Here is a 26391-nt window from a genome sequence, read left to right on the forward strand (position 1 = left end):
ACCGGATGGCCACGTGGTGGGTGTGCCCAGTCCAAGTTTGATGTGCCGTTCACCAGTGAATTGTGTGATCGATGTAGCTTGTGACAGGGGCCTGATGCACAGCTCTGCCTCTCTGACCCGAGTTGTGAATACATCCTCCCCCCATCCCAGGCACCAGAATGGGGCTGAGAAGAAACACGGCCTCTTCTCTCTGCCTTCAAATCAACAAGAAACAGCTCTTCTCACAGCCCAGCAGCTTCGAAGTGCTGGAGCAAATTTAGGCAACAAAAATGTTTGCTTGGAAATGGTCAAATGAGTGGAAGCAGCAACTTACAGCCAACAGATGTTAAAGCATGAAGAAATGAGACATGGGATCCTGGCCCCACTAGTGAGAGATTTTGTGGATAACTTCAGTGGCACTAAGATTTCATCCCAGAAATAATGGGCTGAGTGGAACCTTGCTGTGACAGCAAAGAACAAAGAAGAGGCAGCAAGTATTTAAGGAACAAGAAAGATGAAGCTAGAAAGGAACATCCAAGAGTGACCAACCTTGCTATAGATCAGCTGCAGGGAGAGGGAAGTGACCTAGACAGAGATCTTAAGTAAAGGCATTCCAACCGTGCTGGTACCCCAGACAGAGCAGGCTGTTTCTGCTTGAATGATGAAAAAGTCTACATCAATTAGGGACAAAATCATTACACTAGATAGAAAACTTCTTGGGACATTTTCCTTAGTTAGACCCCATCATTCATTTCAGAACATTTGGGCTGTCCAGTCTTCCAACTACTAGCTAAGGCAATTCATCCCAATCATCTCCCAATAATTTTTGATGACATCCCATCAACTTTGCCTTGCTCTTCACTTCTTCAAATGTTGGTGTCCACTTTGATGCCTGTGTATGTCAAACAAACTAGTTCCAAAGCATGCCTACTCCCCTTTCCAAGTACTTTCCCAATAGTGAAAGTCAGAAGTTTCCATCCAGTTCTCTTAGATTTCATCACTGCTCACAAGTTTTGTTGAGAATATTCCAGTTATCTTTTAGATAAAACATTGGGAAAACTTCCACCTTTTTGTTCTTGATGACTCAGGTTTCATTACCCTATTTAGCTATAAATGAAATTTATAATTACATCACTTCCTCTTTAATCTGGCAGCTGATGTGTTTGCACAAACCTGCTAATTGTTTCACTAGTTTCAAGTGCTTTCTCCCAGTTGTCACAGTTACATTGACAAACAATGGTACAATGATCATTATTTTTTTTTCTTTTCTGGGTCCACAGTCAGACCAAGTGGATTAATTGTCCTTACTAGCATCTTTATGTAACTTTTGTCGTGTTGCTCACCAAAATAGCCACAAACTCTAGGTCCACCTAAGTAGCTTTGTCTAACCCCTAACTCGCAATGCCTAATGCTATATTCATCCTTTGGAACTTGTTAGTGATTGTTTAGCTAGCCAAACAGGTGAGATCAGGAATGTTTCCTACAGAAACTGAAAGTCAATGCAAATCCCCAACAAAGAAATAATGCAGGCCCAGCCCCTCATGCAACCCCTTTCCCCAAGAGGAAAGAAACATGGACTGGTTCTACCTGGTTAAAAGGCCTTATATAAAGGTGTTGAGATTATCTGCAATAATATCCCTAATCAGAGAAACAATGAGGGACAGATGACTCCACTCAGCAACTGACAAGTTAGAGACTGTGACCAATGAAAACAGGCTCTGCAGGAATCTGGATGATAAGTGACCATCTGATAAGTTAATTATGCATCTAAAGTTCTTGCTGTGTTGAGCTACATTTTACATTATTATTTTATTTGAATAGTGTATGCACTTCAATATCACAAGCACCTTTCCCCCCAAAATCAGCCCCCCAAAATAGATTTTGCTGATTGGTCTTTGTTGAAATAGAAGCAAGAATAGACACCACAGCAAGATGGCTGCCAGGTTCCTCTCTCTGCTACCTTTAGGGTGGGAGGGTGAGGAGTCCACCCTTCAGTCAGAACTAATATTAACTGTCTCATAGCCACAACCATTGCAGGTCAGGATCTTCTGCAGTCAGCATTCAGCTATTACAGGAACAATTTTTTTTCATTCTGCTTTCCCCAAACAAGGCATACACCTTACTTTGGGCATGTGATTTACTAGAAAATACGATTGTTCTGTTTATGGGAGCTGTTCTATGGTTACTAGGTAATGCTGTCATCTCCCCTGAGAGAACAGAAGTGATCCTGTTCAATATGCAATTATTCCATCCCCAGCACAGGACCTTGCATTTGTCCTTGTTGAATTTAGTTTGACTGATTGCATACCTTTTATCCAGCTTTTCCAAGTCATTTGGAATCTTGGCCCTACCCTACAGAGTGTCTGCAACTCCATCCAACTTGATGTTATCCCCAAATTTCTTCAGCCTGGACTCAGCCCCATTGTCCAAATCAGGGCTGTCCAACTTCAAACCAGCTGTGGACCACATGTCCCATGGGCAGCCCACCCCCAGGCTCATGTACAAGAGAGGGTGTTCCCCCTCCTTATTCTCCCACTCTGCACTGCACACACAGACATGATATAGCCACACCCAGACAGGTAGTTCACAGCTACCTGCCTGAGCAGGAACAGAGTGACAGCATCTGGTTCAAGCCTGAAAAAGAATAGGAAAACAAATCTAATTCAATGAACCCTGAATGGAACAGCAAGCCTTACTTACATGAATGCTTAAAAACAGCATACCACTAATCCATTCATTTGCAGCTCACTGTCTGGCTTTTAGAATGCTATTATGGCACTTCCACTTCTAATAGTATCACTCTAGGAAAGCCCATCAGATAAGAGAAGTTTTGAGGTTAACATCATAAGAAAGCTGAATGAATTGATGTTTTTATTCAAAATAGCAGATTTTTGACAGAGTTAATAAAAACTGTTCATCAAAAAAAGTCAGAGTTTTCAATTCAGTCATTTTCTGTTATTGAATATTGTTCTTGCAAGTCTGCTTAAAAATCTGAGTTAGATACAAAACATTGTTGAGCCCTAAACATTAATTTTAATATTTAAATAAAAATAATTAAATGAATCCATGACCCATGGTAATTCAGCATGAATAAAGAAGGAGGAGAGAGAGAGAACGTTTTTTTGTTTTAAAAAAGTTTGGAAGATATCTTAGTAACTTAGCAGATGGTCTCATTTTCAAGGAGTTTGCTTAAAAAAATTCTAGTCATGTTACATGAAAAAGTTCCCAGGCAAGCCTGAAATCAGATTAGTCTGACTATAGTTAATTTCTCTGTTCAGCAAATCATTTAATTTTAAGTGGCTTAAGACAGGGTACCCAACTAGCAGCAAGGTTTCATAAGTGGCACAAGGAGCCTCTGTGTTGCATGCAGCAGATTGGAGAGGGGACAGGCAGAACAGTGGCAGATAAGGCAGGAAGCAGAAAGCAGAGCAGCAGATAGAGCAGAGAGCGCAGGGAGCACTTGGCAGGAAGAAAAAAAAAGTAGTAGTCAGGTAGGGGAAGGGAGTTGGAGTGGCACTCAGAATGAATGGGGCTAAGTTGTGGCATGCCTGCCAAAAGGTTCCCCCTTGTTTTAAGAGATGTTTATGAATCACATGTTTAAAGTAACTGTATAAACTTTGGGGGTAATTAAACTCCAGTTACCATCTTAATGCAACTGCTTGACAAATCATGTGGAAAGCAAATTATGTAGTAAATTCTAAAGCCCAGGACTACACTGGTTCACTGTCAGCCAGGTTTCAACTTGTCAATGCACAGGCTTTGATGAAGAAGTCCAAAATCACCTTAAAAAGTGCAAGTGCAGCCTTTGGATGCCTGAGAAAATAGGTATTCAAAGACTGCAACAACAGATCCAAAACAAAGATCATGGTTTAATCAAGCAGTCTTGAATCCCCCCTTACTGTATGGAGCAATGACATGGACAATGTATAGGCAACACCTGAAGTCACTGGAGAAGTACCATCAGTGCTGCCTGTGGAAGATCCTTCAAATCTAGTGGGAAGACAGACACACCAATATTAGCATCCTCTCACAAACACCACAAGAACTAAGGCAACGATCATCTGACATCAACTTTGCTGAACTGGCCATGCCACCTGCACATTTAACACCAGACCCCTAAAGCAAGTTTTATTCTCCCACCTCAATCAAGGCATACACTCATCTGGAGGCCAGAGGAAGCACTTCCAGAATGTCAAGGCCAACTTGAAAAAATGCAACATCGACATCAAAGTCATAAGACACTACCACCTAGGACCACCCCAAAAAAAGTGAAGAAAGAGTGTTACTGCAAGGATCTCAGTACTTTGAAACCTTACAACGAGAACAGGAGACAGAAAAGTGGGAACAGCAGAAACAGCGCGTTATGGACCAAACCAAGAACCCAGAGGCACCCACCCCATATGGAAACGTGCCCAATTTGCAGCAGTCTGTCAATCCCAGATCAGCCTTATCTTTGGACCCACAAAGCAAAACATGGAAGATAATCATCCTCAACTGTGAGGAATTGCCAATGATCCAGGGGGAGCCTGCAATCATGATTCCAACTTTCCCCTACACTGGGAAGCAGGCAACTATGACTGGGATTCAATCCCCAATCCCAAAATAGTGCATCCTGCTATGCACGGGTGGAATGGCAAGAGGCACTATTGCTAGGATGAGGGAACAGATCCTATGGCACCATTAAATTAATGTGTGCCAGGTTGCATAAGACCCATGTGCTCAAGCCCAGGTCAATGTGGGGGTTAGGGGACTAAAAACTGTTGGGGAGCTGGGCCTGAAGTCCCTCAGGCAAGGTCAACTTCCAGACTACTGCACCTGGCAGCACAGCTTGGGGAAGGGGTGAACAGCTTACAGTAGCAAAGGAACAAGTTAGGGACTATTTAGAAAAGCTGGACATGTACAAGTCCATGGCATCAGACACAATGCACCCAAGGGTGCTGAAGTTGGTTGATGCGATTGCAGAGCCATTGGCCATCTCTGAAAACTCATGGTGATCAGGAGAAGTCCCAGACAACTGGAAAAAGGCAAAATATAAATGTCCATCTTTAAGAAAGGGAAGAAGTAGGATCTGGGGAACTACAGATGGGTCAGCCTCACCTCAGTCCCCAGAAAAATAATGGAGCAGGTCCTCAAGGAATCTACTTCTAAGCACTTGGAGGAGAAAGTGATTAGGAACAGTCAGCATGGATTCACCAAGGGCTAGTCATGCCTGACCAACCTGATCACCTTCTAGGACGAGATGATTGGCTCTATGGATATGGAGCAGTGGACGTGATATACCATGACTTTAGCAAGGCTTTTGATATGTTCTCCCACCTTTTCGCAAACAGGCTAAGGAAGTACAGGTTGGATGGATGAATGGACTGTAAGGTGGACAGAAAGCTGGCTGGATCATCAAGCTCAGAGAGTAGTAGTCAATGGTTTGATGTCTAGTTAGCAGCCAGTGCCAAGTAGAGTGCCTCAGGGGTCAGTCTTGGGGCCAGTTTTGTTCAATATCTTCATCAATGACCTGAAAAATGGCATAGAGTGCACCCTCAGCAAGCATGCAGATGACATCAAGCTGGGGGGCTAGTGGATCTGCTGGAGGGTAGGGATAGGAATCTGATAGACCTCAACAAAATGAAGGACTAAACCAAAAGAAAACACATGGGGCTCAAAATAAAGACAAAGTGCAAAGTCTTGTATTTAGGATGGAAGAAAACCCATGCATCAATACAAGCTGGGGACTGACTAGCTAAACAGCAGTTCTGCAGAACAGGACTTGGGGGTTACAGTGGACAATAAGCTGAATATAAACCAACAGTGTGCTCTTTTGAAGAAGGCTAACAGCATACTGGGCTGCATTAGTAGGAGCACTGCCAGCAGATCAAGTGAAGTGATTCTTCTCCTCTATTCAGTATTGGTGAGGCTATATCTGGAATCCCATGTCCAGTTTCAGGCCCCCCACTACAGAAAGGATATAGACATATTGCAGAGTCCAGCAGAAGGCAATGAAAAAGGTTAGGGGACTGGGGCACATGACTTGGAAAGGCTGAGGGAAATGGACCAAAATTTAATAGCAGCCTTCAACTACCTGAAGGGGGTTTCCCCAAGAGGATGGAGCTGGACTGTTCTCAGTGATGGCAGATGACAGGACAAGGAATAATGGTTGTAAGTTACAGCAAGAGAAGTTTAGGCTAGATATTAGGAAAAACTCACTCACTGGGAGGGTAGTAAAACACTGGAACAGGTTACCCAGATCGGTGGTGGACTCTCCATCCTTGGAGGTTTTTAAGACCTGGCTTGACAAAGCTTGGGCTGGGATGATCTAACTGGAGCTTGTTCTGGTTTGAGCATGGGGTTGGACTAGATGTGACCTCCTGAGGTCCCTTCCAACCCTAATTATTTGTGGTTCTTTAGGACAATAAAATTCTTGTCTATACCACATATTGTGTTAATAAAATTGCATGGTTATGAAGCTTTGGAAAATGCCTCTTGAAGCATAATGAAATGCAAACGTATTTAAGTTTTTTAGATACCTAAACAGAAGATCATCCAAGTTATTTCAGTACCCAGTGTCTTTGACAACATGAGCTTTTGTTTACACTACAGAACAATCTACTTAACTAAACAGTTATATAAAATGTCTGCAGTTTTGCTTCATCTCAAACTGTGTTTTGACTCTCAGTAGTTTGACTTCCTTACCTACACAACAAACTGTTTTTTCCCTTTAATGAACTGTGTACATGGCTAAGAGAAGGTGCAGGAGTACAGCAGATAACATACCCTTTTTGGAACAGTATGACAGGGGGCTAAGATTAGAAGAGACGATTGGTATTTATTCTAAATGAACTGTACACACAAAAGGACATTAAAACCAGTAGTAAAGATTTTAAGTCAAGTACTCAAGTTTGTAAACCCAAATATTAAGGTTTCTGTGCAATCTTAGCGTGGTCCTCTGGGACACAGTTATTAATGGTCTTAAATCGCATTATCACACATTCTGTTCTACTGGAGCTCTGATTCAGTTAGTACCCAGAAAGGAAAGTATGCAGGAAGCCAGTCAGGGTTGAATATTAAAAAGGCAGATGTTAGTAGGATGCCCTTCCCCATTTGAATGCAAAGCTTATGGTAAATAAGATGGGAGAAACTGCAAGCATGGCTTCATATATAAAAGCAACTGACTGCTACCCTGGAACTGTTTTACAGCCCTGGCTCCCTGCCATGCAATTCCCATGTGGTAGTGGGCAACTGATCACTCATTTTCCACAGGTAACCATTACCTGTGTGCACAACCCAAGACTAGAGTCTGATTTGCCAGATGTTGCACAGATCTCTTTTCAAAGAACAGCACCCATTGCCTTCAAGCAGTGCCCATGTCCATTAAAAAAAATCAAATCCAAATGAGGTGCAAATTGAGCACCTCAAGTTAGCTTGTACACGGACTTCAATGAATCTGTTGCGCAGACTGCCATCCACAGAAGGGGGACATTACTTTATCCAAGAACATGACTGAAGAACAATTAATGGTTTGCGAAACACTCCTTTGCTAAGGTGATGAGGACTCTCTTAAAGAAGCTAGCTTTGTACTGAGAGAGAGGTGCGAATGATTTGCAGTAAACAGGGCATGGGAACAAACTGAATGAGAATAAAACAAAACAGAGAAGAATTAACTCTTTAGCATGTCACCCCTCTGCACTGAATAAGGCAGAGTTTAATATTTTTAAAAAAGTGTGATCATATAACTCCAGAATTACCCTAAGGCACAAACACAAGGACACCATTAAAATTATACAGACCACCTTAGTTTTGGCATTTCCTAATTTTTGGGTACTTGACTTTGAAACTTCAGCATTCTTTTGAAGGATGTGCATGTGCACGTGTCATTTCTTATGTTCCTAAATTCTGGCAAATTTCAGCAACTCAAAATCGGGCCTTCTTGGAAACACTGTCAGGTAGCAATAAAAATATAGGCACTACCACCAGTCCTACCTTTAAGTTTACAAGCTCTAGCCCCTTCCACTGAAATCAAACATGACCACCTACCATGATTAGGCAATTCACACAGAGCATTTCTAAGGCAGTGTTATAAATACAGAAATCCAGGGCTTTTTAATAATTTAATTATGAACTACTATTCTGAACTTTTAAGAGAGACAGAGACACAAAATAGACAGCTTCTATTAGAAAAGAAATGCACGGTCCTCCATGGTACTACAGCCTTCAGTCATGATGCTTAATGTCCACAACGTGAATACTTTTTAGTATGTCAAAACTAATTACAAACGACAATTACACCAACAGCACTCAACCTCTGCCATGTGGAACTCCCCACAGATCAGGATATTTGGCAGTGGAGGAGCAGTGGCAGGTAATATCACCACCCATCCCCACTGCCAAAATCCCACACCCTGCTCAGTGGGTTGCAGACAGGCCATAACCCTTGCCCCACATAGCCATGCCATAGCACCTTCCCACTGGTTTGGAGCCAGCCCATATTCCCTTCTCCTCTCCCACCCCTCCATGGGTCTGGACCATGCCACTTTCCCTCTGCACAGCCAAGTCTGGGCCAAGCCACCCCCCACTCCCACCCCCCTTCCCCCTCCACAAGGCTGGGACATGTCCCCTTCCTCCTGTGGGGTTGAGCCATGCCATCTCCCCGATTCAGGCTGGATTTGCGCCCCCCCCCACACACACACACCTAGGTTGTTGCTGGGCCATACCCCCTTCCCTGGCATGGCTGGATTAGGACCAGGCTGCTCCCTACCCTACTCTGCACAGCTGGAAGGGGCCCCCCACTGCACCTGCCCCAGGTACAGGATTGGATCCACTGCCAGATCCAGCCCATGAAAGAACTCATCATTACCCATCCGGCCTGCCAGACAAAAAGGTTAAGCACCACTGAATTAGACAACTCAAGAGCAGACATTCATAATGTTTGCTTAAAAACACTGATTACCAGGATTTCCCACTGCATGACCAGTACCTCCAGAGACGAAACCATTACTACTTTCTTCTCTTGCTGCGTCTATCTTGGGAATACTGCTCTAGCCACGGTGCGATAACCGTCTGCAATAACTAATTGGTACAAAGGTGATAAACTGCAAGAAAGCAATAAAGCTAATGCAACTGTATCATCCCAAACTCTGATCCTCTCTCCCACCTGAATTATAACTTAAGGAAATGTTCATGTTAACCAAGTATTATAAACCTGACATAGAGGCACAGCAGAACGTAAATAAAATGAGTTAATTCTCAAAAGCTGAAGCAAAAGCCAACTGCTTATGCCTAAACTTGAAGACTCCTCAAAAAGCTCTGCTTCCTGCTTAGACATTTACTTAACTAAATAGATAGTCCTTCCCCACAGAAGTCTCTGTAATTAACTATACAGTCTTATTCCATTGCATGGATCAATTCAAACACTTAATTTTAAAAGCATTAGAAGTTCATGATAGCCTGCACACCACCAAGGAGGTAGGGTCAGCATGGAAAGTTAAGAAGTGTAATGCTCAAGTTTTCATTCTACTTTATCTTCTTCCTCTGCAGCATAGATAGCTTGATTCCGCCTCTTAATTTTCTTCACGCCACTGTTGCCATTCTCATTTTTGCCAATGCGCTTTAAGGATCTTTCATTTAAACTCTTCTCTTCTGTCTGCTTACTCCCACCAGATTTCTCCAGTTCCTCACTGGTGGAATCCATTGCATCATCAGATGATACCATCATGGAATCTGGCATGATTCTGATGTCAGAAAAGCTTGCAGAAAAGTCAGGAGGGTGATCAGGTGAAGGATCCACAGAACATGTGCTCAGCTCTTCATCTCCACCCTCTTCATCCAGCATTATTTCATCTGGGTTAATGGACAAAGACAACCCAGAACTATCTGTATTATATTCACTGGGTTCCTCTGCTGACCCAGTACTGTCTCTCTCTTCTTCCTCCTCCTCCTCCTCTTCATATTCCCCACGAACAGAACCTTCTTCTTTCGCTTGCTGGATCTTGTTGTTAATGTCAATGAGGCCAAACTGGGCACAAAATTCAGTGGTCTGAGGATTGATAACATGAACTGGTTCTAGGTGTCTCTGAGGTTTATTGGGATCATAACAAGCAGCTGTCAGAGAGAAGTTAACAGGAATTTTGAGATTATGGTTCATCTCTTCCAATACCTCTTTGATAGCTTCTTCTGTTGCACTGTAATCCCACCTAAAAGAGAATTAAAAGTTTTTATGAGAAAAATAAGTCAAAATTTATCTCGTGCTCCATCCACCTATAGTTCTCTTTAAAGACATTAACACTAAACCACTTTACCCATCAGCAACATTTAATTTTTCAAGTGCTTTCGCCAAGAAGTATATACTACCTCACTTGGTATGAGGACTCCAATAAACTATGGTATGAACCCTAACTGAACAGAATGTAATATATATTTAGCATCCTAACCTGGAAATTTACTTTGGTTTCCAAGCTGTTTTACTATAACTAAGTAACAAGATAAACATGGAAGAAACCAGTAGTCTGTGCAGTCAGCTTTTCATGCACCTCACCACACAAGCTGGGTTGGGACCAACTGTGAAACAGCACTAAACGGTACTTTATAAGCACAGCTTGACCTTGGGAATAATCACATACTCCTCTTTTACATGTGGGGGGGTGGAATTCAGGAAGTTTAAAGCAAGAAGGGACCATAGGAGTCTCTCACCTGAACTTTATATCCCCCTCAATTTCACCTAGTTTCCCTTGTATTGGCTTCTGTAACTTGTGTTGAGAGAAAGCCTATCTTCTACACAGTCATCCAAGCTTGACTGAAGAAATTAAGACAGAAACCATTACTTCCTTTGACTGTTTGCTCCGTTAAGTTTGGGCAGAATTGGAGTTCATCTGGCATCAATTGCCAACCATTAGTTCTTCAGTACTCTCTTCCCCATGTGAAGACACTTCTATGTTACTCAAGTGACCTTTCCATCATTGAGAAGATAAAACTGATCAATCTCTACAGCTACGCCTACAAGGTGTCCAAGACACCCCCAGGGAGAGGCACCCTTGAGCACCCTGCCTACTTGCACTAAACCCAGAAGTGTGGCAGTGAAGCCACTTAAGGTTACCTTTTCCCCTCTACCCCCATTTAAAGATCTGTTTCTAGTGTGCTTGACAGTAGCCCCAGGAAGGGCTGGAGTGCCTTCATCACTACATTCTTGGGTTTTACCCAAGCCAACAGGAGCAGTCAGGTGACCAGCTCACAAGATTTTGTCCCTTCCTGCACTGGGGACATGGTGTAGATACCCTATTTCTCAGAGAAGTCTTTGTCTCTAACCCTCAGATAGTTTTTGTGATTTAACTGCACCTTCTCCATTTTTCCCCTACATCCTTTATCAAAGTGTGGAAGCCAAAAGCATCTAGTTATTCTCGTTAGAGGCACAACTGGTTTATACTGACAGATAGTCTGGACTTTTCAAGATATTGTAGCTGACTATAACACAAGTTACAACAGAAAGATAAACTGATGCTCAATTAGATCAGACATTTTTAAAGAGGTTTCCCATTTATCAGTTGCACAATGCTTATACTTTACATCAAAAGCTATAAAAAGAGTTGTGACCTTAATGACTATGGGCGATGTTTCAGATTATATTTCTCCAGAATACACAGCAGGTATTACATTTGTTTTTAAGAGAATTAAAAAAAAAAAAAAAAAAAGGAAGAGCGCGCAGCTGGCCAAATTTTAATGTCAGTTCTTTTATTGAACAATCTTTAGGTTGGGAGTGGACTTTTGCATGCTGACTTCAATATATTTGTCTAAATGCAACAGGCAAATGTTGCATTTTTAATCTACGTTGCATGTGATACCACGTGTCATAATGTAAACTCCACTCAGTTTTACATAACATGTACAAAATGAGTACAGCACGGATAGATGAACATACACGTATGTGCCAATGAAACACAAGCACATTACTGGAGTATTTTCTCAAGTCTCAGCGCTCTGACAGAGTAAGCTGTCAGACCAGAGACAGAAGTGAGGATCTGTGGCTGAAGGATTACAAGTCTGGCTCATTTTAGGTTTCTATCACCCCATCAAGGCAACTAATGCTGCTGCTAATCCTTCCCTGTGAATAGTCTCTTCTGATGACTCTTAAAATCTAGAGTACCCATATAATCCCCGGGAAGACATTCAAATGGCAACATCCAGCCCTGGGTTTCAGTGAACAAGTCTTTAACACTGTGGTTAGTGATAAGTTTCCTATCAGGGATGCAGCGTTCATTGTCAGCTTGATACAGGAAAGCACAAAGCAGCACTTAAGCAACCCTGTCAAAGGACCCCAGCAAACTTCTTGCAGGTTCATGGTACAGGACAGTTGCAGCAAAAGCATCCTTAAAATATAAAGCATTCTCCACTGCCTCTCCTTATATGGGGATGTAAAGTAATAACCCAGCCCCTTGTTACTGAAGTATCCAAACACTTCACAAGCGTAAGGTGCATTTATCCCAACATGTGCGAGGGTAAGGAGTGCTGATATCCCATTTTATAGGTAGGAAACAGACACACAGAGACTAAGCAACTTTGTCAAGGTCACCCACAAAACCTACACCAGTGCAGGTAACTGAACCAAGCTCTTACAGATCCTATGCGAGAGCTTAAGTACCATCCTTCCTCAGCCTCTTCTGGTGCTCCAGAGAGAAGCTGGAGTCTGATATCTTCTACTTAGAGAGCAGCTGCCAGCAAAGGTGCAGTTGATCTCACAACTTCCAAGCAGGTTTGTTCCACAAGAGCTGGTACAGCACTCTACACTACCAGACTGCATTCAGGAGTGTCCAGAGAAGCAGATCCCAGGGGACATTCATGTCCAAGTACTCCATATTCTTTCCTCTGATGGGGACTTTTCTCCCCGTTCCCACCCTCACTATGAAGCCTCTGGCAGGAGAGTTAGAATACCTTGGATCCCAGATAAGCTTTAGCTACAGGTCATTCTGAAGTGCTCAGAGAGGCTTCAGAGACTTCTCTCAACTTCAAGACAAAGGCAGGGCTGAACCTCCCCTTGTCCTCTGCCTTGGATCCTCTTACTCTGTGCACTGAAGCTTCATCTCTAATGGGGGTTCCCAAATTCCTTCTTCCTCCTAGTGCTGAAACCCCACTGGTAAAGAGAATGAGGTTCCCTGACTGCAGACCTTTTCCTGCTTATCCCCCACACAGCAGGAGCTGGCAATGCCAGCCTGAGCTGCAGCCAGAACTAAGCCTCGGGCCTGACTTCCCCACTTTACAAGAGGGCAAGAGCCCTCTGACTACACTGCACATCCAGCTATACCATGCACCAGAAGGCTTTCTTTAAGTCTCCAGGTCACCTTCTTGTTTCTTTCTTCTAGCAGCAACAGGATTCTTTGAACAATCATATCTAGACTACCAGATCCCTTGTACATAAGAATACAATATTAACCAAAGGATGTGTGGTCTGTGACCATGTGCTGTTTAGGAAACTGGTATGGCAATTTCTTCAAAGAGAAAAAAATGCTTAAACTGAAAAGAAAACCCTGATGCTGTAATTTTAGTAATAGCATTTACAAATGTAAATTACATTTTTTTGTTAAAAAGATGCAGCTATACCAGTGTATACAGATGCTATGCACGTCTCTTCAGTTCAGTGTTATGGAAGACTTTTTTCATGCAAATACTGAAATAAATGTGAGGATTCATCAATTCATGTTCCTTTAAGACAGCATGCACTTCAAAGCCTGAAAAAACAGTACATGCTTACATGGAGCAGCACAGGCTCTATGACACCTTAGTTCTCTGCTTCCAGGGTTAAATGCAAATTTGCACATCAACAACTACTTCAGCAGTTCTGCTTATACCAGTGACTGCACCGACCATTAGACTGGAACTGTGGCCTGGTTGTCTATCTAAAATAACTTCTTTACACCACATGCTTTCAACCCATAACTTACCTTAGCAATTCTTTATTTTACTTACTTTGCATGGAGGCCATTGTTTTCTGGCATATTCCATGAGTTCTGAGTTACATTAATGAGATCGTTGGTTGCCTTGAGAACAGCAAGCCACTCAGGATCATATTCCAGAGAGTCTGATGCATTGGGGTCATGGTCTATGTCTATTATCTTGGGAAAAATAATATTGGAAAAAAGAAGTGCCTTATTTACTGATATTATCTTAACAATAAATAGCACACTCTCCAGGAGTCTTAGCAGTTATTCAATGTTACAAAAACCAAGTTAAAACAGCCTCAACTCAAACTTACTAGCTATGCTTTGGCTGAGAAATAACGGACACTCTCTCTTTTGCAGTGTGCACAGGTGTTCTTAATTCAGGTTAAAGAGGAGTGAAGCAAAAAGTAACTTCAATTTTTAATTCTAATTAGCAAATGGACTCCCCTACAGACTTCAATGAGGGCTGGCAACAATTTAAAACCTTTGTCTTCACCACTACTTCAATGCAAATAAGCCAATCCATGTTTGGGATCTGCCTTTTTGCAGTACAGATACATCTTCAGTCCTCCTCGAGTCACTGAAACAAACAGGCCCTGCATAACACCTCAAAAGCAGCCAGTCCAAGGGGCTCCTCCCTGCAAGCTGCTAAATCCAGACTATTTAGAACTGTAGCAGGAGGGCATTCAAGGGTCTAAAGAATGCTCAAGAATGTCCTGTCAACTATCCTCTCATAATACTGAATGAATTCTAGGCATTAGCACACCTATTGAATGCAGGTGCATACAACAATTCCAGCTGATTCCACGCCATTCACAGCTTAAATCCTGGAGCACAGACATTATGCTCTTGCCAAGATACCCCACTCACCAAAGAAAGTGGCAGCTTTTTCCACCAGTTCCAGCTTCTGAACTAATCATGACATAACCCCACATAGCATATGTTGCAACAGTTTAACCTCGAAAGAAAAAGGATGGGATGATAGGATCAAGTTGCCCATCTGAAAAAACCATCCCAAGGGGCTAGGCACACATGGGGAAGCAGCCTCAGCTCCAGGAAAAAATCAGTCTTTCCCAGCCTACCTTGGGGTCCTCCCCAGGACACTGAGGAAGCACATTTTCTTCAGACTATTTTTTCTCCCCTAATACTTCGGGTATTTTACATGACATCTGTCACACAGCTCTTTTCCCCAAAGACAGAATTACAACAACTACATCGGGTCACTGGGACACAGCTCATAGTAAGACGACAGTGTCATTCTGGCCTATAACACTGATGAGCTACTACCATACACCAGGGGTGTTAAACCCCTGGCCCATAGGCTGGATCCAGCGCCCAGTGTTGTCATCTAGTCCACAGGGCTTCCTATGGATCCAAAAATTTGGTAGCAGAGGAGCAGCAGCATAACTCCCCTACTGCCAAATTCCTGGAACTGCAGAACGCCCTGAGCCCTGCAGGCCAGAGTGCATGTGCATGGTTTTAACCAGTGGCACAGGGGTCTGATGCCACAGGGCTGGATAGGGGTGATGTCAGGCCACCAAGGCCCAGTCTCAGCGCACAGGGCCCTAGAGCACAATCCCAGCATGTGTGGCTTGATTTAGCCTATGGACTGGCCCCACACCATTTATCTGGCCTGCTGCCCTATACCCTGCATTAGCTGGTACACTGGATACGAGTAACATGGCTCAAGAGTCTATATAGGGACATAAGAGACTAGTACTTTTTACTTACACTCGAAATAGAAGATATGATTTTCCCTACCTTGACAAGCTCTCTCCTGTCATAAACAGCAATTTAGATTTATTTGGACAGAAGAATTCATCTTCAGCTTGCTGCTAAGTAGTGCACTCCTTAACTGAGATGCATGAAGTACTTAAAATGTGAATAGATGACCATTTCATGAAGGTTTTACCTGCAGAAAATCTCTGTGCGGCAGACATTTATCCAGGGCCAAGAATTTTGTTGCTTTTGGCAGCTGTTCTTTAGTGTCCATCTAGGAAACAGGAATAAAACTATTACCGACGGTGTATAAAGCAACTTGATAAGGGGGCCATTCTGAATCAAAATGATATAGATTTAAAAAATAAATCAAAAATAAGATTTAAAATTTAAGCCATTTCTCTGCACTTCAGAGACATCCAATAACACAGATTATAATGGGTCATGAAGTCACTGTCTATCTGATACTCGCTATTCTCAGCAGTTCATAAGTGATAACGACCCTCCTGCACAATCTTGCTTTTCCAGTTAACAAACAGAGAAATGCAATAGAAACCTGATGCCTACCTGATAATTTCTCTTGTATCCTGTTTTTATTTACACATGGAGTTTTACACAAGCCCTTGTTCCATCTGTTACTTAGCTCTGCTTCTCACCCAGAGCCCTGAGGAAGGATGCAGTGGTACTCAAAGCTTAGCCAGTCAGACCTGGCACTGACAGTGGAGACTTGAGCTGTACATGGGATACTTGCTTTTATTTCGGGTTTGTATTTTTTACCTGGTGCTGCATTAAGGCTGCAAATTTAACATGCAGATGTGCTGAGAACCAGTAGGTGGGTTTCAGATGCTGCAGGAGCTCAGAAGCAGCAGGGCTCCCCAATGTGTTGCTTTCCACTTCTTGGCGGAAGAAGGATTTCTTTTTGAGAAGCTGTTTCTTGTTTCCAAAGTGATATATACTTCTTGGCCAATCATGAGACATAAATATATCCATTGGTTGCTTTAGCTAGCAATCCAAAAAAAATACATACAAATTATGAATAAAAACATTATCTGGAAATTATAAGCATTACAAACTCACACAGCAAAAGAGAGCACTTGAAATATTAATGAACGGATGCATCCTACTCCTTTGCCCGACCACAGATCCTATGTCATGAAAACCTTATTTTCTAAACCAGGGCTTTTCAACCTTTTAATAAGTGCACCCCTGGAGGCCAGATGCGGGGCAGGGGCAGCACACAGTGGTACACAGAGCAATGGCAGTGCAGAGTGGTGGCTGCACTATGCAAGCTCCTCCCGCCCCATCTCCCATGGTCCTGGGAGGCGGCAGCATCGGGTGATGGCGTTCCATTCCTGCCTGCCCATGCATGCCCCCTAGGGCAGGGGTTCTGAATGTTTGTGCACTCAAGTGCATATTTGAATTTAAAAGCAGCAGCAGTGGGTGCCAATATGAATACTACAACTGAGAATTTAGATCAATCCAACCATCTCATCCATTATTTAAAATTGCGTTCGATCCGCAACTTCAAAATGCAGCTTCCCTTTGCTTTGTATTCTTCTGAAGTTTTATCTTCTGCAGGCACCATGTTGGGAACTGCTGCCCTAGGGCCTTCCCAAGTACCCCCAGGGTTACATGTACCCCCAGTTGGCAACCCCTGTTCTAAACTACTGGATACAATCTTCCAGATTTAATTTGCAATTGATAAAGTATTCTTTATGCCTCGATTCTGGGACACGGAAGTTTGGCCCCCTGAAGCCCTGAGAATGCCTGCTTGAGCTCCCAACATTTGGGATTCCCTGGGCACCCATCTTCATTACTCTGGAAGTCCAAGAATCTGGGATTGCAGCAATCAGATGACTGACAGCCTCAAACCCAGGAGTGCATCAGAGCATTGAGCTTGCTCCAGCGTGGTCCCAGGGCTGACAATCTCAGCCCAAGACCAAGCCAAAGCAAGTTCAACACTCCAGTGCAGTGCCAGGACTGCCAATCCCAGCCCCAGAACTGTACCAGAACCAACTTTCCCTGTTTACCCTGGAGAATCCCTGGGGTGAAAAGGGAGGGGAGGACAGGACACAGGAGGATCACACCTGCAATATCAATGGGTAGGACAATAGGTAATATATATTTTGCCCAGTTCAATGGATCAGCTGTGTCAGGGGACATCCCAGGACACAGCTGATCCACCAGTTTGCAGAGAGCCTACTTAACAAGGAACATCATACACCACTCTCTTCCAGGGAATATCTGGAGAAGGTAGCCAAGTGGACAGAATTAGTGATCCATGGCAAGTTCCACTACACCTCTATTTCCTCCCAGGAAGCCAGCTGGCTGCTTCCTATTTTATATGGTTTGGGAAGAGAGGAAAATCTGGGCTGAGAAATTTGCTTCTGCCAGGAACAGCAGCAGAGTTTGCAGGGGACAGATGCTAAAAGCCCCTGTGCTAAAACCAACAGTTTCTCCTGAACCCCAGCATCTTAGACTGAGGCTCTTGCCTGATGGGAACCCGGGTAGCTCAGGAGAGCAGATGCAGCACTGGGCAAGTTTCCCTACCCCAGGAATACAAGCACCATGGGGTTGGAGTCAGGGAAAGCAGGGATCCCCCTTTAACCATACAGGGCCTCCTTCATCCACTTTCAAAGACTTCTTTGCTCTTTCTATGTCCCTGACAACAAAGGTGTCAAACAAGCCCTTCCAGCCCTTTTGATCCCAAATCATTTGACACATTAGTGGAAAAAGAAACCCACAAGCACACACACACTCGTTTAAATGCAATTTGCTTTTTCGGTTTTTTTGTTTTAATAGGACTTATGGTTGAGTGCAACATTCCACTGCTCCTCCACCAAAGCAGAGCAGCAAACTGTACAACCCTAGCTAGACCTCAAATCCCTACACAGCACATCTCTACAGTGACAGATTATACAGCACTACAAAAAACTGTATGCTTCCAACCAAATAAGGAAGCCACAGGGAATGCAAACATCTCTGTCACAATATAACAAAAAAGCCTCACCTACAAGCTCTGGCTGCCCCTCCCATACATGACTTTACCTACATGCCTATGAACCCCTGAATAATTTGTAGTTCTGTAATTAAGAGAGTTTATGTGAGGGAGACCTGCCTGATACAATCGTCAGTAAATAAGGAAATTTATCTGTTGCAAGACAAAGTCGGACATTCCCAATTAGTCTTCTGCTGAAGATAGCCATGACAAGCTTTTAAGTAGTTTAAGGCACGTAATTCTGACGTGGACTCGCCATCCTTGCAAGCTTAAGAGCAGGCTAGACAACAGTCATTTGGAAAGATTTAGACAAGGGTGATCCTGCCTTGAGCAAAGGATTGGACGAGATCAGTCACCAGCATTCTGTGGCAGCAGGCTAGCTCAGCTCCTAGGCAGGCCACCACCAGGACCCAGCTGCTGTCACTGTCACCACTTCTCCTTCAAGCTCAGCTGCAGTACAATATAGAAAAGTGCTGTGTCTGGGCAGCAGGGAAAACTGCAATGCAGGTAAAGCCCCAGCCAAGGCCACAGGTTGCCAACCTATGGACTATCAGCTGTTCCCAATCTGTGGTACACAGACAACCTGTCAGTAGTATGCATTAACAGATTTATTATAATTACTTTACATGACAAAAATGTGCTGGTGGTACTTAAGGTTGTATTGCTTTAAACTGGTGGTGTGAAATCTATCAGAGTTTGGGAACTGCTGGACTAAGTGATCTTCTGAGGTCCCTTCCAGCCTTGCTTTTTGATTCTGTAGAAAACACAAACAGCGCACCTCTAAATTCCCCTCACTCACTCCAATATCATCTTCCCCTCTTCAAAAAAAAAAAAAAAAAGTTCTGCTAACCTGTTTGAGTTTGAAGACTTCAATGTTCCTCACATGGTACGCACTTCTTATTGTTTGTCGATTGTATGGCGGACACTCAAAATGTCCTGTAATATATTAAGAAAGACGTGTCACAGGTATCCAGTTTCCTTATAATCCTCCCTGTGCAGAGCTCCTGGACCCACATAGGTGCCTGGCAGAAATGCCAAACAAAGCTCTCTGGTTGCCAGTAGCTAAGATTATATGAAGATGTTTAGGCTGTACCCATTATTCTGCCAGTTTTTCCCCACTAGGAGGCAAAGATATTCCTAAGAAGCACTAATTCAAAATAGAAGAGTAACAATCCTCAATTTTGTGGGGAGGAGAGTAGAGCACTGCTAGCTGAGCAGGGGGTTGGACAAGATCAGTGTGCTCAACCTTTTTGCCAAGCGAACTAGATGGGCAGTGCCCTGTGGCTGCATGGAGAGGGGAGCAGCCCAGCCCCAATCCAGCCCTATAGCAGGAAGAGGGCTTGACATCTCTATGAGGGAAGGAGGGGGCTTGATGCAGCCCCACAGGGTCAGCGAGTTGGAGGTATATGGCCCAGCTCTGACTGGCCACATGGGGCTTGGGAATTTGGCAACAGGAGACTATGGCCATATTAACTGCTGCCACCCCCCACCACCACCACCAAGTACCCCAACCCATGGGAAGGCCTACAAGCCAGATGCCACAACTCCACGGCTCAAATGGAGGTTGAGCACCCCTAGACTAAATGAACAACATTTTATCAATTTGTTGATATATGCAGACCCTCCCTCCCAGTAAATAACTCCTTCCCCCACCAAATACATGGTACAAAAAATAGTTCCAAGAATCTTCCATGGGAAGAAAACAAACAAGAGATAACGTGTTATTGAATACAGCAAAAATAATGTTATTTTATCTTCAAGATATTCATATTTTGGTTAAAGAATTGTATATAGTGGGACTGGTATTGTCCACAACTGATCAATTAAAGACCTGACAATTCCACCAAGTAAAGCTAGACATGGCTCAATAGAAATGTGGTGGAAAGGTTTGATCCACATCTCTAACTTAGTTGCAACACTAACAGATCAAATCACTCACTAACAGCCAAATTCCAGTAGTAGTAGCGATTAGATACATGAAGATGAAGCTCATTTGACTGTTCTGAAAGTCTCCAGTCAGCAGGTCTGACTATCAGAGAACAGGTTTCACAGGCCCTAAAGTTTTACGCTTGCTGGACTAAAGGCATTTAGATATGTTCACCCGGGAAGCAGCAGAACCTTCTAGACTACTGCCAGATGAAGTGAGTGCAAGACTTACAACCTTGGGATCTGCAAAGACTGTTGCACATGATGCTGCACCATGAGTACTTTGAACAGGCTGAGGCCAAACCCATCCTTGCAGAGCAAACTTTCAGATGTCTACTAGTAAAGTTTCAGACTGTCAACTATGGGAGTAACCACTGCTATCAAGTAGAATTCAGTGTGCCTCCCAATCCTAGGATAGAAAGCCTGTACAGCAACACAACTAGCAGATTTCCTATATGCTCCATTAGAACAAAGGAGAAAAATCCCTGTTAAACTATTAGGACATAAGACCTCAGTACATTTACTACAATGCAGGTCTTGAAAAACCTTCTTGCATAAAAAAAAGGCTCCCTGCAAGGAAATGCCACACTCAGAGATCACAAAACCAATTATAATACAGCTAGTGCATGCCATAATAAAACTAACAGAATAGCCAAATGCAAAAGGACTACTCCAAAGCTTCACAGCATGGAAGCCACCTGAGGTCACTCTTCAGAGGTCTCTTGCTAGGGGCAGCACAAAGAAAGCATAGAAAGCACAGACCCCTGAAAACTCTGACCTCTAACAGGAAATAAGGATGAAGACTTGAGATGATTAGTGTTTTACCCACTGACTAACATAATATAAAGAAATGGTCTTCTTGGGAGCAGGGAGACAAATGCCTTAGACTTTCCCTGTCCTTGTATATCACTGAACAGAGGAAGAAATGGAATCCTGCAGATCTGCAGCTCCAAATTCCAACTTAAGGTAGCTTTTCAGTAATTCTATACAATACCAAGGAATCCTCAATTTTGTTGAATGAGATAAATGGAAGCAGTCATGATTTTCTAGTACTGGTCTATTTCAAAAATAAATTGCAGAACACTGGGATCATTGCCAATGACAGTCAAAAAGGAACTAGCAATTGTTGAACGCATTTGCTTTGCAGCAATCAACTGCCAACATTCTCTGAGCAAGTCTAGGCATTCCAGGGGTGAGGTAAAACACACTCTGCTGATACACATGGACATTCAGATTGAGGAGTTAGTGCCAGACCTTTGCAGACACAGAGTCAACAGCAGGAATCTACTTCCACACATTATCTTTGCTGGAAGTTGCAATTCCCCCAAGTGCATACCAATAATTCACACACATCACCAAATAGAAAGTTTATGGCATACTAACTGCAAGACATTTAAAATGCACAAGTAAACTCTGTTTTTAATAAAAACATTACCTTTTCTGTAATCATGGGATTTGAAAATGCCAGAAATTCCACCAATTCTTACACCACGATACTTCACTACACCTGCATAACCTACAACGAGAAGACATTAAGTACAATTCTCTGCATGTTTTAAACACATCACACATTTGAGCCTCAATACACTTTTACTACACAGACATGAAATCTTAAACAGTTCAAAATTATGCTTTATGTTCAAGGTTCAGAGTGAACCATAAACTCCCAGAGGTCAATAAAACAAACAAAAAAATTGTTTGTTTCAATACAACCCTCCAGTGACTCGACAGAACAAGGGCTATTTAAGGTTAGATATAAACCACTGCGTCAGATCAGACCCTATGAGCGTATAGCTAGTCTGACATCAGAGGGTTTTGAAACAAAGGGAAAATCCAAAGAAGTCTGCATCAGGCCACTTGATGGAGAGCAACCCAGGAAGCCAAAAGGGGACTGGACACATTCTTGGAGGAAAGGGAGATTAGCAGGCATTGAACATGGGAGTGAGGGTATGGTCTCTGAACCAGAACTTCTTAGACATTAAAAGGCTAGAGGCTGCAAGTAAGAAAGAAGCAAGAGGAAAAATCCTGGTCAGACCCAGCTCACACTCCCTTTCAGCATCTGCTCCCTGTTGTTGCACAATACAGGACTTTTAAGCTGCCAATGGGAATCATGGGCCTTAGCCCACCAAGTAAACCATATGCCCCCTTCTCCTGCGTGATACAGCACACCAGGTAAGATGGACTCATGGTCTGACCCAGTCAATGGCAGTTCTTATGCTCTTAGCCAGGAGCAAGGGAGGCTACAGGCTCCATACCAAAATAAAAAACCAACCCAATGTTTACACTCTTAAGGGTCATAGAATCATAGAATTAGGGTCAGAAGGGACCTTGTATATCTTCAAGATCAACCCCCTGCCTGGGCAGGAGGAAAAAAACTGGGCTCAAATGATTCCAGCCAAGGAGGCATCAAGCCTCTTCTTAAATACCCCCAGGGTAGGAGCCAGCACCACTTCTCTTGGAATATGGCCATTATTCCTTGTTATGCCAGGGGGCGCTACAGGAAACAAGGTCTCTCCCAAACCCTTCTGGTTCCCCCTAGTGAGTTTATAGATGGTCACCAGGTCGCCCCTCAGTCTTCTCTTGTGCACTTGTCAGTATTGAAACGCATCCTGTTTTTGCTAGCCCACCCCTGTAACCTGTCCAGGTCTTGCTGCAGTCTTTCCCTCCCTATTAGCATGCTCACCTCACCCCAAATTTTGGTATCGTCAGCAAATTTAAACAGGGTGCTTTTCACCCCATCATCCAAATAGCTGATAAAGAGATTGAACAGCATGGGCCCAAGGACCGAGCCCCGGGGGACTCCACTGCCCACTTCTCCCCAGGTCGAATATGACCCGTCCACCACCACCCTCTGAGTACAAGTCTCTGCTCCTTCTTCCCACCAGCCTGCCCCCCAGAACAGGAACATTTCACTGGCCTCTTAGCACCAAATGTTAACATCAAAATCACTCATGGGAAACTGGAGTAACTACCTTTGCAAACAAAACAGGACATGATTTTGCAATCTAAATCAACGCAGTCTCACAAAGCCAGGAGCACCAGTTCAGAGACAACCACATATACAGCGTTAAGGTCTTAACAGATTCATTTGGAAAGCTTCTGGCTTGCTGCTGCATGACCTCCAAATCAATCGTTTGTGAAAAACCGGGCAGCAGAGCAACCTCACAGATCCACTGTGTGGTGCTGCATCCCCCCCTCCACACAGAGCTCTAGCCACTCCAGAGCTCCACTGCTGCACAGCACTCAGGGGCCACCAGAAGCCCCCTTCACCCCCGCCTGTGGCCAGAGCTGAGAGGGGTGGGCAACACCTGGTACCTAGGTAATAGATGCTGGGCGCCACCCATCCACCGTACGGCAGCTCCTGCAGGTGGTTGGAGGCCTCGTGGTTGCCACCAATGAAGATGGTGAGCACTGGTGCCTTCTTCTCCCCAGAGTAGTACCTGTTGATGGTCACCACACAGTCAGTGCTGCCCTGCCACAACTCCTTGCACCCTGCCACAGTCCCCATCCTCACTTCCTAGCTCCATCTCAACCCTCCACCCCCTGCCTCATCCTCCACAGCCGCACTGCCCAGCCCGCACATTCCCCACACTCCCAATCCCCACCTACGCCTGCCATCCCCAATCCCCCCTCAGTCCCCTCACAACCTCTCATAATTCCCGCTTCCCTCATAACCCACGGCTCCGCCGTAACCTCTCACAACCACCCCGGCCCGCTCACCGGTGGAAAGCCTGCATGTGGCGGTACTTGGCAGGCACAGCCATGCAGCGCAGGTCGGCCTCGTTGCGCACGGCCTGGAAGTCACCGCAGCAGAGCAGCAGGTCGAGGCGCAGGCGGTGGCGCCGCTGCAGCAACTCCAGCGTCTCGTACATCTTGTCCAGGGCGCCATGGCAGCAGCCCGCCACCGCCACCTTCATGGCCGCGACTGCGCAGGCGCCGACGGCTTCCGCGCGCCGCGCCTGCGTCACCGGCCCCAGCCAACCCCTGATCCGACACGCAAGTTCGAGGCGACATCACCGACTCCTCCCCCCCGCCCCCCTTTCGCGCGCGATCATTACGGTTTCAGCCTGAGCCAACCCTCTTCCGGTACCGCCTCCTCTAGAGCGCGCGCTTACTACGTCACCGCCGTACTCGTACCGCCCCCAGGAGCGTGGGGCGGGCGCAGGCTGGGTGTTTCGGGGCCGGGGCGTAGATTCCCACAGCTTGATTCAGCGTCGGAGCTCTGCAGGCACCAAAACAGGGCCAATACTAAACCCCCCTCCGTCACGCGTTACATACATCACGCAATTGTGCAGTAAATTCAGACAGGCCACACGTGCCAAGCAGTTTCCTCAGGCTAAAAGGGACCCTCCGGCAATACAAGGTGACAGCCCGGCTGCAAGTGACAGTCTGAAAAGGAGCAGTGGATCAATAGCCGGTTCCTGCCCCACTCATTTGAGGGTCCTAAAGTCACCCAGCGGAGACCCCCTGCCAGGCAAAAAGCTCTGCTAGCTGACAGTGCTAACGGTTTTGTCCATTCTGAGAAACCCCCATGTGTTCACTGTCATGCTGCCCGCGGACCCTTGTCTCTTTCCAAGAGGGTTGAAGGCAGCATAACTGCTGCAAGGCAGTCTCAGCTATGTCCCAGTTACGGTCCACCAGGCTGGCCAGCTGGTCTAGTGGATAGAGCTAGGGGTTGCAAGGGTACGGGTCAGAAGCCATGAGTCAGGAACCAAAATGCCAGGCCAGGTATTCAGGAGCTGGGAACCTAGTTCCTAAGTCTGAAGGAAAATCCCAAGGGCAAAGTCTGGGAGTAAACCATGCTTGGTTGTCAGGAAGCTGAGCTGCAGGGAGAGGCCAGAGGCCAAAATCCAGGAGCAAGCTGAAGGGAGTGCCAAGAGGCAGGGAAGTCACTGACAAAGGATGAGGGAGGTCCCCAGTGATTTGAGAAAGGATGGACATTGTGCCTGCATTTAAAGCAGGAGAGAAAGAAAGACCTAACAAATTATAGACCATTTAGCCTTACTCTGATTCATGGAAAAATGCTGGAAAAAAACTAAGTGATCTGGCTTTCTCCTCATTTGTTGCTTACAAGTAATGTGGATTTGTTCTTGACCAATCTGCATCACACCAGGCACGTTTTGACGGGATACCTAGACTGGTGAATAAGGTAGACATTCTAGAAGTGGCCTAACTTCACTTTGGTAAGGTTTATGACACTGTCCCATGTGGCATTCTCATATGCAATCTAGGAAAACAAGGCCTAGATTAAATTACCATGAGGCAGATCCACAACTAATTGAAAAACGGCTTTTGAGGAACATTTAGCACAGGTTTGCTGTCAGACTGTCCCATTCATAAGTGGGATCCCACAGGTTTCTGTTCTTATCAGGTGCTAGTCATGATGGGGGCACCTATACACATGCAGTGAGATTGCTCCAATGCGCTGTAATTATAGCAGAGGAGACTTGACTGAGATGGAGCAGACTCGATTTCATAGATTTCATAGACATTAGGGCTGGAAGGGACCTCGGAAGATCATTGAGTCCAACCCCCCACCCGAAGGGCAGGAAGTCAGCTGGGGTCATAGGATCCCAGCAAGACAAGCATCCAATTTACTCTTGAAGGTATTCAGTATAGGTGCTTGAACCACTTCCACTGGCAACCTGTTCCAGACCTTGGGGGCTCAGACAGTAAAGAAATTCTTCCTTATGTCCAGCCTGAAATGGTCTCGCAGTAGTGTATGACCGTTTGACCTCATCATCCCTTGGGGCGCTCTCGTGAACAAACATTCCCCCAGATACTGGTGGTCACCCCTGATAAACTTATAGGCAGCCATCAGATCACCCCTGAGTCTGCGCTTTTCCAGGCTAAAGA

At 44.6% G+C, this 26391-nt stretch overlaps 1 protein-coding gene across 2 annotated transcripts; it reads right to left on the reverse strand.

Moving 5' to 3' along the window:
- Positions 1 to 6776: 6776 nt before the first annotated feature.
- Positions 6777 to 24476, reverse strand: DBR1 (debranching RNA lariats 1). 2 transcript variants are annotated; one of them, XM_019542852.1, is made up of 8 exons: positions 24256 to 24476; positions 23851 to 23975; positions 21971 to 22051; positions 19460 to 19545; positions 16389 to 16613; positions 15805 to 15885; positions 13921 to 14066; positions 6777 to 10160 (listed from the first exon to the last, which is right to left on the reverse strand). In XM_019542852.1, the coding sequence occupies exons 1-8, from the start codon at positions 24450 to 24452 to the stop codon at positions 9476 to 9478; spliced, it is 1626 nt and encodes a 541-aa protein (XP_019398397.1). In that variant the 5' UTR covers positions 24453 to 24476; the 3' UTR covers positions 6777 to 9475. The 2 variants fall into 2 exon arrangements, with proteins under 2 accessions (XP_019398397.1, XP_019398396.1); XM_019542851.1 differs by having other exon boundaries at positions 23851 to 23978.
- Positions 24477 to 26391: the final 1915 nt, after the last annotated feature.

Source organism: Crocodylus porosus, unplaced genomic scaffold (genome assembly GCF_001723895.1).
Source record: "Crocodylus porosus isolate Cpor-Errol unplaced genomic scaffold, CroPor_comp1, whole genome shotgun sequence".
Taxonomy (NCBI): Eukaryota; Metazoa; Chordata; order Crocodylia; family Crocodylidae; genus Crocodylus; species Crocodylus porosus.